General features: G+C 47.6%; 3 protein-coding genes across 5 annotated transcripts in view; 2 read left to right on the forward strand and 1 right to left on the reverse strand.

Annotated features, from left to right (window-relative positions):
* Positions 1–3413, forward strand: part of LOC142575601 (solute carrier family 35 member G1-like) — a 78293-nt gene extending 74880 nt beyond the window's left edge. For all 3 annotated transcript variants that reach the window (XM_075685089.1, XM_075685087.1, XM_075685088.1), the window contains 3 exons: positions 63–303; positions 1793–1995; positions 2703–3413. In XM_075685089.1, the coding sequence (XP_075541204.1) occupies positions 63–303; positions 1793–1995; positions 2703–3164 (906 nt within the window). In that variant the 3' untranslated portion in view covers positions 3165–3413. The remainder of the gene's footprint in view (positions 1–62; positions 304–1792; positions 1996–2702) is intronic.
* A 5079-nt stretch (positions 3414–8492) lies between these two features.
* On the reverse strand, positions 8493–11039 carry LOC142575599 (methionine synthase reductase-like). Its single transcript, XM_075685084.1, has one exon. It carries the CDS (start codon positions 10922–10924, stop codon positions 8837–8839), a length of 2088 nt encoding a protein of 695 aa, XP_075541199.1. The 5' UTR covers positions 10925–11039; the 3' UTR covers positions 8493–8836.
* Positions 11040–11196: 157 nt separating this feature from the next.
* Positions 11197–12931, forward strand: Ctu2 (Cytosolic thiouridylase subunit 2). The gene has a single exon (XM_075685086.1). It carries the CDS (start codon positions 11356–11358, stop codon positions 12631–12633), a length of 1278 nt encoding a protein of 425 aa, XP_075541201.1. The 5' UTR covers positions 11197–11355; the 3' UTR covers positions 12634–12931.
* Positions 12932–14184: the final 1253 nt, after the last annotated feature.

Genomic DNA, 14184 nt, shown 5'->3' on the forward strand with positions numbered 1-14184 from the left:
CGGAACACCTATTCGCAACCGTTGGTATAATACCGTTGTATGCGTCCGTCACGTGACCGCAGGTGATACCTCCGCTGGCGGTGTCCGGGCTGCGATGCGTCTGCTCGGTGCTCTACCTGCTTCCCGTGATCGCCCTGTTCCGACCGCAGCTGCTGGCCGACAAGGGAAACCGCATAGGCCTCGCCGCCGTCTCCGTGGTGCTCGCGCTTAGAGCGCTCACCTTCACGCTGGGAAGCTCCACGCTACCCCTGGCTGAGTTCTCGCTCCTCATCAACACCATGCCCGTCTTCGCGGCAATCTTCGGTAATTTTGCACATGCGAGCTTCGCATGGCTGCCGCTCTTTGGCCAGACCTGGCCTTTCAGCCAATAAACCATGTGCACGTCATATCAGCGGGAAAGAGCGTCCCTCGCGGTAAACTTATTCACTGCGTTATGATGACAAAGGCAAGAGAGGGGTGCCAGCTTTCTGTCAAGAATAAGATTGCTACACATTTGCCTATGCACTGTGGTTCCTGCATGTGTGAGCCCAAGTCTCTCTTAACGTCCGCATACTGCCAGATGCCCCGGCAGGTGAGTTAGCGGAGGAATATGTATATTATACTTAAAAAAAAAACACACACACGACATTTGTACAAGCGACACATATACGTCTGTGTCTCTGCACAGTGTTAAGAACGGCCAGCTGAAGTGCAAGGTTTGCCGGCCAGTTGCGACCGTGGCGGCAACTTTCCTGGAGCGTCGCCGCAAACCTCTAGCCACGGCATGACTAAGTCGACTGTGTGCGAACAACAATACGTGCGTCCTCGACTCTCCGTCGCTGGAGCAGAGTTTGACGAAGCAGGCTTTGTGCTGAACCCGCCACAGTTATGCTCTAGCCTCGTCGCCATTGTAACTAAACGGGCTCGGAGGATCAACTATTGTTACTGAGCCCGCGGGAACGTCTACTGAGACCCCTTCCCACGCGCCGACCAAGACACAAGACAATGGGCAGACGGCGGGCACGCTGCGGGGGTCAGTTCGGGGAATAAAATGCCCCTACGGTGCCTGGACGGCCGTTTCCGTCACCTGCGTATCGGGGGAGGACCGAGTGTTTATAAACCACTGTTGTGCGGCTGCTCAGCGCACTCTCTCTCTCAAACAGTCATGTTAGACTGACGTACTTTCTCTCGCAGTCATGCTAGACTGATGAACTGCATGTAAATACTGTAAATAAACCCATATTCCTCGTTCTCGATGAGAAGCAGTCCTTCCCTTTAACAACGTCCTCAGTGTGGATAAGTTGGACGACGGCATGGGCCAGATACCTTCTAATTCATGCCCGACTCCAATCTTGACAACTGGATACGAACGGTGGGATTGAGCCCCCAATCATAACAACAGCAATAGAGAGTTTTAGTTTAGGACACGCAACCCGCTTGCGTCCCCTAAACTAAAGCTCTCCAATGAGCACGCATTTTCGCCGTTCCATCATCGTGGTCTAATTGGATTGCACAAATGCATTTGCGCACGCTCGGACCTTCCTAATTAATATATTTCCTATGAGTAAACGTACAGTTGCGAGTGACGCTCTTTCTTGTCCGTGGCCTTCCTTCACGTTATTTCGCGCCTCATTACATTGTAATGTCTACAATGACCAGTTGAGGCCACCCATGTTTGGCAGGTATTTCTCTCACCTCTTATATGCGAGCCCCCTGAGGCCATAGTAAAGCGTCCGACTCTGACACCACATAGTTCCAGATTCATCCACAAGATGGCGTGTCAAGCGATAATCGCGGCGTGACTCACACCCAGGCTGCGCCATACTGGAGGAACGCTGCGGGCCCCGCGAGATGACGGCTGGCCTGCTGGTGCTGGGCGGCATCCTGGTGGCCTTCCTGCCTACCTTGCTCCTGACGCCCGACGTGGGCACCTCCATATCGGGCATCGTCATCACGCTCGCCTGCGCGATCTTCCAGGCCATGGCGTTCGTCATACTGCGACGGCTATCCTGCCAGGCAAGTGTGTGTGCAACATGCTTCCGCTTAGAGGCAGCACTGTAATGTCTAAACAACAGCACATTCCATCTCATGAAGTCCGCGCAGTATGCATGCATCGCGTCGTCAGGTAACTAGGAATAGAAAGGAGGGCCGGCCGAACCGCGCCCTTTGTTATCCGCCTATCACCCACCTCGTGAGGAAGCCTGAATGGAATTGCTTCGCGGCAGGATCGACAGTAGGCGAGCCCTCCTTCCTTCTCTGGAACGAGCATCTGGCTCAGTTTTCCTGGCGTTCTGCTTCCGAGTACAAGTTATATAGGTCGCTGATTCATTTCCTTGCCGCATTTTGACGGCAGAGGAAGGTAAAAGAAACGATCACTTACCTATCTATGAATGCGCGTCAAAGCTTCTCTCAGAATCCGAAGGCTTCCGTTAGGGCGTCTCTCATGGCTTGATGTAGATACACGCGCTAATCCACGCTTTTGCCTCTACAGTGCGTGTCCCACCCGCTTGCGCCTTCCTACATCTTTCTTTCGGTATTACCACCCTACTCTCACCATTCTTTAATTCCTTCCTTCCACCCGTCTCTCACCGCATGATAGTGAACGTGCACAGGATTAAGCGCTATAACGTAGGCTGCATGGGTACAATAAATGTGTGAAAGCCGGCCGTCAGCAGAAAAGACACAAACAATTACGCACGCGTGGCGCTATCTATCGCTCGCAGGTGTCGCCCATCACGGTTTCCTTGTGGACCTCCGTGGCCACCGTGGTGCTCTGCGTTCCCCCGGCAGGGGCGCTGGGACAGCTCCGGCACCTGGACACCGAGCCCCTGGACGTGGCCTACACGGCGGGCGCGGGCCTGACCGCGCTGCTGACGGCGCTGCTTCCGACCATCGCGTGCACGTTGGCCGAGGCCGGACGCGTCGCCATCGCCACCACGTCCAGCGTCGTCTTCTCTTTCGCCCTGCAGGCCGCCGTGCAGCTCAAGGCGCCCACGCCATGGGCCCTCGTCGGCGCCGGTTTCATCGTGGCCGCTGTCGTGTGCTCGAACCTCAAATGGGAACCCTCGGTCGACATCCTCGAGAAGCTAAAGCTCAAGGGCTCCGGTGAAAAGGACAAAGAACCGTTTTTCGCGGTCAAAGACTACGGAACAGTACCGGTGCCACCGTCCACCAAGTCGCCTTGATGCCTACGAACCTCTTCGAGCGCACACTGACAGACAGGACACCAGGATACGCAGTGCAACGTTTGCGTTGTTTGCTGTACGTTATTCTAAGCAAATGTAGCGTCGGGATGAATTGAAACGCGAACGGCAAGAAACAAATGAAAAACAACCTAACAGATGAAAGTGCAGCGCGACAACACTGAATGCCCGACTTCCCACATCCAAGCCTGAATCACAAGTAAACGTGGAGAAACGTTATTTGCATTTCAATTTATGTTGACCGTGCAATTAATATATTCGGAATAGGTGGTGTTTAATACACAGCGCTCATGTCTTTTTCCCACGCCTGCAATCGTTTTCTGTACAAGGAGTATGTAAAAGTATGGCCTTTGAGATTGGTTTCAGTTTCTGAGGGGTATGATGTGTCGTCTGCTACCAAGTCGACTAGGATCGTGAAACCTCAGCCGCTCAGCTGTGCAAGCGACTTGGAAGTTTAAGGGAAATGGAAAAGAAAATATACTGGTGAATTCATGTTTTGACCCTGGCGAAATCATGCCAATCGCAGCTGTCTGTCTCGCATGCACAGCCGAACATGTACAGAACTTATATTTGCTCATTTTTGTCGACTGCCAGACTAATGTGTGGCTGAAGGTCGCCTTCGGACCTGTTCGTTGCCTCCCGACACAGGTTTCTTTTCGCAGCTCAAGAAAGTGGTACCAAAATGGCCACTAGCCACTGCTCATAGCCAGCATATAGCCAGAGACACTATTCAGACATTTCTGCTTAGCAAGTTCCTAAATCATGAACATATATACATAAATGTACAGTTTACCAACTTCCCTGGAGTTTTATAAGCTCTAGTCCTAAAGCTCGACATACATATATATACCTCCACCAGGTGTGCTGTGGCAATACATGTTCCTTTTTCTACCAATCTATAGTCAGCAACATACAGAATTTTCTGACATCATATGTTCTGTACATTGTACATCTAGCTTCAGATTTCAAAGGAGGAAAAAGAACAAGAGGTTGGATGAAATTTATGACTTGTTCCTATTGTAGATGACCTTACAGTCGAAGAGAAGAAGAAAAGAAAACACAGAAGAAAATTGTCTTTGTCCTGTACGCATCTACTCCTTTTCTGCATGCTATTTTGGCGCGTCATGAACAAGAACCTACATACTCGCACAAATTAATGTGCTGCACCGATGCGGTGTCAGTTCTAGCACAGGCATACTAGATTAAAAGAAAGTATAAAGGGCGACCGGCTGTTCCGGATAACAGATGACTGAGCTTTGCTTATTTGTGTTGGAATGTACAGCTGGACGTGTACAGAAATAGCTGTCCGGTCACCATCATTTTTTTGGCCATGTGACCAACATCTTCAAAAGAACAAAACATTGGGTGACTAGCTTAGCCTAATGTCTGTCTCATGCTGTTAATCGTTCAATGTGGGCAAGCTAGGCAAGTACAGCAGTGAGCAGGCCCCAGGGAGCATCACTCCTTTGTAAATCAGCCCTGGCTCGGGACTTTCGTGAACAGGACTACAGGAAAACTACTGTAACTCAGGCGATGATTTCACGAAGCAATAAATCAGCATGCATATTTTTCCTGCTTTAAATTCCCTATCAGGTACAGTCTACAGAATACCAATACAGTTGACTCCCGCTAATTCGATCTTGGTTAATTAGACTTTTCGTTTGGTTAGAATGCACTGACAAGTCCCAGCCATGCATTGATGGATATGGAAGAAAAACTGGTTTAGTTTGAACGCGAGAGCATGCCGCTTTGGTTAGCTGAACCCCACCCGCACCCCCTCATGTGCCCAGGAGTTGCTAACAGCTTGAAAACACAATAAGTTCACCACACTTTGCCTACTGCTTCACTAAACAACTGACTTGCCGTATGCCCTGGGCGATGCCTTTTTTGGGGATCTTGTCAGCCCCGTGACGGAGCTGGGGCCGGTGGGCCACTGGCCAACAATGACATGTGTAGTTATTGGTATTCTGATTTGAAATAGATGACAGACTACTTCAAGAAATAAAATAGAGAAAAAATATTGAATTCCTTCACTTTACCACCGTTACTTTATTTGACCTTTCGGATAATTCTACCACATTTAAGAAAAGAGTCAAATTAACGGGAGTCGTCTGCATCTGGTTTTCATGCAAAGTTACACATTTATAACTTTGGCATTACATGTTTTTAATATTTTGTTTTTCCTCAGGTTTTGTAAATAACTTGGAAGCCCAAACTGAGATTCCGCTACTATCATGCACATGCTTATGTTTCCTGACCTGCTGATTATATCAAGGCACCTATGACAGCTGTCCACCAGCATGCCTTGCCTGTGATTTTAATCTGGACAAAATGTTTGTGATGTATGACAGCTCAGTCTAGTATAAAGGTATATATACATTATTTTGTATGTAAAGCATCCACTGTAAAATGTGCAAGTTACACTTGTGAGTGGAATTCTCAAATTACACATCCATATGCAAGTCTGGTTGCTAGAATGCATAAGTGTCAGTCAAACCAGGGTCCTTCAATACATTTCTACTGGTCCGGAAAGTTCGCCAAAAGTTTCGTATAGGGACAGAAGGTGGCACCGGAGGCACCGGCGTAAGTAAAAGGGGATCAGTCTGCTGCACGAGATGGCAAACTTTTTATTTCAGCATGTTTGCCGAATGAACATGCAACAAGAAATTTAGGCAATATAATTTGGCGAGCTTAAATTATGCACGGTAGAGTTGTGTGATGGACGTGCCACCCCCTCCACCCTCCCAAGCAGCATTTCTCACACAAAAAAGTTTCAGTCTATTTACTAAATTCTCTAGTTATATTTGGTTAGCTAGTTTAGTTAGGTAGGCTAGTTTATTAGTAAGTTAGGTTAGTGATCAGTTACATAATTTCGTTAATTATTTATACTTTGCTAGTCAGTTATATTTGGTTAGATAGGTTAGTTATATAGTTTAGTAAATTGTTAGTTTATGTAATTAGTTTATAGTTATGTGGTTTGCTAGGTTAATGTTTAGTTTCGTTAGGTTGTTAGTTAATTTGTAAATTAGTTAATCCATTAGCTTAGATTTAGTAGGTTAGGCTAAGTTATTAGCTATTACTTGATGACTAATACCATGTAACTTGACAAGTTTATTCTTTCAGCTCAGACAAGCAAGCAACCAAGAAGGCCTTTAAAACCCTCCAAATGGCCACCTGCTTGCTTAGATCGCTCACATTGTTGCAACATAAAATTCACGACACATCTTCACGAATAATGGCTCAACATCAAAATGTTTTTTACACATTTGAACATGTTTTCAGTCAACTGTGAAGCCCCAAGTCTCTTACCGCTGAACGGGTAGCTTCCATTTGCCTCCTAGGTCCACGTTGGTAGGGGACTAAAACAATGATTTTGTTTCAGTGGTGCCCTTGGAACTGGCTAGACATACAGGGACACAAAAAATGTTAGGTATTGTCGTTGTCATGAAGCATGCTGTAACCATACAAAGAGAAATGTACGTACAGTGCAATAATCGAAACATGAGCAGCTACAAAGAGGAATGCATGCCTTTATGCGTAATTACATAATAAAATATGACATGCAATCGTTCCGTAGCCACTGTCTAAAAATGAAGTAGTCCCAAGTATACCTTTTTAGGTATGAATTAGTTCACCATTACAAATTCAGATAACCCTGGAAATGAAACAGTGCATTGCCGTAGTCTTGAAATTGTTTGCATTTCAATTTTTGAACCCTGTACAGCAATGGGGTGGCAATTTTCATGTTGTGCCGGTAATGTTCACATGCCGATAATGGCAGTCGACCTTGCAAAAAATTCGGCAAATAATGCCTGTAACATCTGTCCAGCATCTGCTCCTATACGCTTCAACTAGCGCCAGCGTGATGCCCGTGTGGCCGCTTTATGAAAAACTCCTATAGTATTCCGTGGGAGTTTAATGATCAGATGCAAAGTATTGAAGGATCGTGGTTAAACTCTGTGCAGCCTACCAATAATCTGGCACGAACAGAACACAAGGAACGTTTGATCGTGTCCTTGTGTGCTTGCCTGATGTCCTCTATGTTCCTCCTATAGCTCGACTGTACATTTATGGTACATTCGACTTGTCACTTTTGAGCGCTCTGGCGGCATGCTTACATTCGCATGGACGAAATTGAGTGCTCAGAATGCATTTACCTAGTTCTCTCAGTGGGCCACGCTGCAGCTTGGGGCACTCCGAGGTGCTCTTATTGTCAAGCTGACAGTGCATCCAAGACCCGACAGACTTCTGGTCATGTGGCCCTCCTGATTGCTCTGAAAGCAGCTGAAAGTTTGGCTTAGGCAGGCTTTCTCCCGTGCCAGCTTCAAGAGGGTTTCACATTGCTGCAAACCAAGTTAAAGCATCATAGGAACCAGTCGAGTGTACCATTAACCTGCTACTCAGTTTGGCCACCGTTTGCTGTAGCGAGTTGTTGCACATCCCGTTATGGATACAATGCACTGCGGATGGCAGTAGGCAGCCATGAATAATTGTGCAATTTAAAAGGAGCCCGATAGTTCAGTTATATAAGAAATAAATTCTCGCTTCGAAATCTGAATTCTAATGCTTAGTTCTATGTCGTTTTACTGCGTCCATTTGCTGCGACACAAAAAAAGCTTCGAGCCATGTGACTTAAATGCAGTGCTATGCAATGGATGAGGCTTGCTTGTGAACTCAAATGCAAAATAAGATAATTTGGCATGTTATCTGATGTTGTTAAGTATAATAGGACTTTGTCTTGCACAATTATTTCTGCTTAATCCAATTTGTGTAATGGAAACACATTCTAGTAAACTCAGTAACAAGGTAACTCTGATAAATGCTTTTTGTAATTAAAACAAAACCTATGATTAATAAATATGGTGTATCATTGATTTCAATATTTGCAATAAAGGTTGTACATGTATGCAGGAATGCAGCTTATTGTCCTTAAAAATAATCATCGCCAATGCACGTTTAAGAATGAGCGCAGATGTCTCGCATACTTTGGGCAAAGGCAGCCTGTGGGATGCGGTTGAGTCCAGTGTTCACATTGCAGTGGATGTCGGCCATGTCCAAAAATCGGTGTACACGCACTTTTTCACTAAAACAGTTTCCATACACTTGGAACAGCATGTCGTTACATTCCCTTGGCATTCTGATGAATATTACGCAAATTTTATGTGCATTGCTCCATTTTGACCATACCAGCGTTGTTGCCCTACACCTTACTGACAACCGCAGGACAACCGCTGGACTTTGCAAATGATGACTGACAGACCTTTGGCTTCACTGACCTGACTGCCAACCAGAAGTACCAACTACACAGCGTACCAGCAACTCATTCACCATGTTTATTGAACACAAGTTGTATGACACAGTGTGCACAGTTAACCAGAATTAAAATGCTTTACTGCATTATGAAACATAGTATGGCATCATAACACTTATTTTGCATTAAAAAAATATCAAACAAGGCACACTGCTTATTTAACTCCTTTCATACACTACACAGCTGTGTAGTAGCTTGTAGTGGTTGTAGTGGTTTACTGAAGATTAAAATATACTACAACTGCATCTTGTTTTCATGGTTCGATACAAAACATGTGAAATAGGCCTACACTATAAAATCATTAAAAATGACACTGAGCTACATCATCTAAGCATCAGAAGTATCACGCAGTCCAGATGTCTTCCAAGTACCGACCTTGCTTCTGAAGCTCCTTCACAAATGCAAGACCATCTTCCCTGCTTGCAACAATGCCCTCATCAACGAGAATGTCCACAAGTGTGTCTCTCACACTAGTTGCCATGCTGACAGCATCACCACACACATACACACGGGAGTTGGCTAGGGAAATAAACCGTGCTAAATCTGCACGCCAAAGCCTCATGCTGTCTTGAACGTACTTTCCACCACGAATCCAATTTGAGCAGCCCGCATCCTTCTCTTTTAAGTCATGTCCTTCACTTCCCTCAGCCTCTTTGAGTCTCATCTCAGATCCTGTTGCAGTGATCCCGCTGTCAGCATCTCTTGAAAATGAAACAACCAATTTCGACAGCGCACCTTGCTTTACCAGCCCACAGAGCTCATTTTCATACAGAAAATCTAAGCAGCGGTGCCGGCAGCCCGTAAACAGCCATGTCTCGGATAAATCACCTCTATCACTTTGAGCCATGGCTTCTCTCCGCCACTGCAAGTATGAAAGGAACGGGGCAACACCCGAGCCCGGTCCAATCATAACGACAGGTATGTCCAATGATTCGGGAAAGCAAAATGTTGTGTTTTTTCTAAGATAAACGGGCACTCTGCTGCAAGAATTTTCACTCAGTGATAAAGATTTCATGCTGGACACAATGTCGGGCTGTGCACGCCATTGCTTGGCAAGTTCGGTTAGCCAGCCAGTGCACAGACCTTCTTCATCACGTCCGGGTATTGGACATCGTTTGTAGAGTATCCTGAACTGACGTGCAACACTGCTCTCCTGTGGGGGCCAGTTGCAGACTGAATAGTAGCGTGGCAGGAGCCTGGGCAAGTGTTCCAACAAGGCAGCCAGAGGAGGTTTGCAGCTCGGAAAAGCCTTGAGCACATCAAGGAAAGTGTTTCTTGCTTCGAGGATGAAACGTAAGTAGTCCTTGCTGCCTTCTCTACTACTAAGCTCCAGCAGGCGCCTTTTTTCACTAGCTTCCGAAGCAAACTCTGCAAGTGTCCTCAAGAATATCTTCTTCGGAATACCTCTAATGTCGCAGATGGTAGTTAGCAATTTTTCCACGGTGAGCGGCGCTTTAGGCAGGTGTTCCATGTTACGTGCTTTCTGCGCATGCGTCACGGCAACCATGTGACTACTGGAAACGCCTAGCCTATCAATGACGTAGCTCACTTCGGCTGGCCGGTTCACGCAGAGAAAGCCGAACGAGTCGCCCGGCTTAAAACAAATTTTCGGTTCGCCGGTCGCACCAGGCAGCTGAAATTCCAGTTCCCAAGCTTCTTTGACCGCGTCCGAAAAGGTCAGACGTTTCGCCGAAGTCAGAGCGACATACAAAATTTTCGATTCTTGGAAAGGCAGCGGCTGACCTCCTTGCCAGACTTGACTGTCCGAAACATTCTCGTCGGTGCCAGATACATCATATCGCACGCACACCAGAGGATCTTTCATGAGCGGGAGCGTGAGCTCTGCAGAAGCCGATAGGCTGCAGTTCGTAAGACTTCTTTCTTCCATGCTTCTTTGCACCAAACGGTCCTCCCGAGTCTGTGTTGTGGTGGTGGGGCCAGAAAACAGGGTACTACGCAATGCCGTCCACAGTCCCTCGATCCAAGGTTCGACAACGATTTCCAGCCCCACCGCGTCGTCGGCGTAACCGGTCTCGTAGAATCTTGCAGCACCCAAAGCGTCGAACTGATTTTCCAGAGTCCTGGCGCCGTTGCAAAAGTTGTTGTAGTTGGTGTCGCCCAACCCGAGAACGGCGTACTTGGACCCGCTCAAGAAGCTGTCCGATTCCGCCGCCTTGCGTAAGTATCGGAGGAAGCGACGAGCGTTTTCAGGCACTAGGCCTTCGTCCGTAGTTGATGTGATGACAACGAAACAGCTTTCTTTGACCAGGTCGAATTCACGGCCAAAAGCACTCACGCAGTGCAGATCGGGCAGAAATCCTCGTTCGATGGCGGCGGCGTTCAGTCGACGAGCTATCGCCTCGGCCTGACCAGTTTGCGAAGCGTACAAGAGAAGAAACCGTCTGTTTTCCACCTGCTCGTCCACGCGCATAGCTCCGAAATTTGCGCAAACATTTAGGAAGGTACTCGCGACTTTTTACTTGAGTCAATGCACGTGCGCTTGTTTGCGAACGTGAGAAGTGTGCGGCTAAGGCTACTTGTGGCTTCGTTTTCACTTAATAAGTGGCTTCATAAACCATAAGAAGTAGTCAGAACACAAAATCTTCGGCAAGTGTGCGCACAAATTTTCAACAGCACTATTAATAACTAACAAGCTAAAACGTGCTCATGTTGTTATTAAATTAATAAGGCGAAGGAGAAGAGTTGTTAACGGATAGCCGGATAGCCTACGTTAGCCAAACCAAGCCTAGTTGTCACGGCATGGCAATGTGCAATGGCATGCGTAGCCAGCGTGTTGGACAAAGTGCAGTGTTTCTAACAGGCGTTTATTTAGCACATACTTGCTGGTTGTAAACAAACAAAATGTGCTCCAATTCCTGCGATTGCGAAGACCTCAGCGAGGCTGAGCCAGCACCAAATGGGGTTGCAGAGACTCATGTGAGCAGCAACACATGCAAGACCTGCGGGGACTCTGCTCTCCTATTACTTCGCAAAAAGGATCCATACTGCAAAGCGTGCTTCATCGCGAACTGTACTCACAAGTTTCGCTCTACTCTCGGCAAATCCAAATTGTTGAAGCCTGGCGAAAAGGTACTGGTTGGTTTTTCCGGCGGACCTTCGTCGGCCGCCATGCTACAGCTTCTCCGAGACGGTTTTTCGGAAGACGCGCACAAGAGACTTCTCTTCGAGCCGAGCCTCGTCTACATCGACGATTCATCGGCGTTGGCAACACAAAGTGACGAAGTTTCATTGCAGGAGGTAACCGATTTAATGAGGGAGTCCGGCTTTCCCTACTACACATGTCGTCTTGACTCTCTATTCTCAGCGGAACGCTTGGACCTATACCCGTCGACCCGTTGCACGGAGGTAACAGACAGCGAAGGGGCGCGGGCTGCCTTCACGACAGCGTACCGATCGTTCAAATCGTTGACTGACCGCGAGTCGTTCTACAGGTTGTGCGTGCGTCGTCTGCTTCTGAGGCTTGCCAGAGACAACGGATTCGTCAAGGTGTTTACCGCCGAAACGGGCACGTTGCTGGCCGCCACTCTGCTCTCAACTATCGCCCTGGGTCGGGGGGCGCAGTTGAGGGAGGAGGCTGGTTTTCTCGACGATCGCGACCCTCAGGTGCTTCTGCTGCGCCCTATGCGCGAGTTCAACAGCAAGGAAATCGCGCTGTTCAACGTGCATCGCAGCGTCCGCTTTCGCGTGCAGACTACGCAGAGTACGGGTCGCGATGCTCGCGCTAGCGTGGCCCGGCTTACGGGAGAGTTTGTGAACGGCCTGCAAGAAAACTTTCCCGCGACGGTGTCTACGGTGTGGCGCACGGGAGACAAGATCGGGTCTCGACCCCGCGCGCGAGCCTCACCAACAGCTTCGGGTTCGACGTCGTGTTGTCGTCTGTGTGGGTCGCCGCTCGACACGGTGGGCGTCGAACCGTGCTCGGCCGTAGCGGCGCTGAAACTGACGCGTGAAATCTCGAGACTGAGAGTGGAAGACGCGCAAGCCAGGACGTCCGATGAGGCTGGCGTCCCGGACGTTTCCTTAGCCTTTTGTTACGCCTGCCAAGCGCTCGTCGGGCAGGGCGATTCAAATGCGCTGTCATTGTTCTGCGAAGCTGTCGGGACCAGTAGCAATAGGTGACGTTTGACTTAAGAGCACGCTTTTATTGCTTCACACATGACTTCAGACCTGACCATCTTTTAAAACACTGAAGCCTTTGTACACAAGTTGTCTTTCACCGTTATGCGTGGCCATACAGAAACAAGTACCGACAGTGCCAGGACGTGTTTTTATCTGCGATGTGCATATGCCGACACCCGATTTGCTAGTCCTTACAGTCACTCATTAGGACTGAAAATGAATACAAGCACCGTTTGCGAACTCCACGAAGAAGTACTGACCAATAAATCAGGCTAAATGAGTCTTGTTTTCATACAGGCATTTTTCCTCTGTCCTAATGCAAGCCTCTGCTGAACACTTACAAAAAGGTTTGTACTGTATGGGCAACCTGCAGTTGTCATGCAGAGTCGCCACACTCTTAAAAAAGTTTGCACCCTTTGGATTGTAACTTGTCCCACAACAATAATTGTCATCTGTCTTGTCCGCATTTCCTTTCTGTAATGCTCCGAGCCCAGTACTTTCAAGTCACGAATGGCTTGTGCATTATCAACGTGGCGCAGCATTCTCGACAGGAAAAGAGCGAGCGCTAGGTTTTCAAATAAGGAAATGCAAGCAAGGCAGATGATAATTGTTGTGGGACAATATAAGCCCCAAAGAGGGTAAACTTTCTGAAGAGTGCAGTGCATGTGCTAACATCACCAGTGACAGCAAATTTGACCATGGAGTGTGAAGCAGGCATCAGCCTGAAATGAATTCTGTAACTTCAAAAAGGCCTGCACATACTGATTATTTATGATGCATACGTAGGAGACATTAAATGTAGCATTTGTATATAACAGTGCCACTCACACGAAGTGCTCTAATAGAGTGTGAAATGCTCTATTTGTCCCTTGCTTCCTTTTGCATTATTTCTATCTGCAACAGCAGCTGAAAGTACGGTGCTAGGGTTTGCCGAGTTCATCTGTTCCTGCTGTTATGCCATCATTGCCGGGCCACCTTTTCATCCTCGGCACGACTCTCACGACATGGCAAAGAAAAATAGGTTTGACCACTGAATCCACTGGGGACCAAACTCGTGTTCCTGTGGCAACTTGCCATCGAAATTCATGCTGTGGAAAAGGTAGGCATACAAAACATGGACACAAGAATAACGAGAACAGAACCTTCTCATTGTGTGCATGTTTTGTACACCTACTTTTTCTGTGCCACAAATTCCTACAAACTTGCTGAGCTTTGCCAATCTGATGTGGTTGGGAGCTGGAAACTCAACCATCGAGCTATTGTATAATAATTTACACTGGGCCATGCTGCACACATTGAGACACAGGGAAAACAAGCAAGGTTAACCAGATGGACGTCCGATTGAATACCTTCCACCGAGGAAAGGAAAAGGGATTGAAACAAAGGAAGGCAAAAGGAGAGGGAGTTCACATAGTAGCAAATGCAGCGTGTCTGCGTCTTCTCACCTCCGTTGCTTTTTAATAAAAGTCATTAGCCCATGTACCCAGGATCTTTGTCACCGTAAAGGGCTGACCATCCACTCGGCAGAGTATGCTCCAAAGATACTCGGAC

The sequence above is a fragment of the Dermacentor variabilis genome, chromosome 3, assembly GCF_050947875.1.
Source record: "Dermacentor variabilis isolate Ectoservices chromosome 3, ASM5094787v1, whole genome shotgun sequence".
NCBI classification, from domain to species: Eukaryota; Metazoa; Arthropoda; class Arachnida; order Ixodida; family Ixodidae; genus Dermacentor; species Dermacentor variabilis.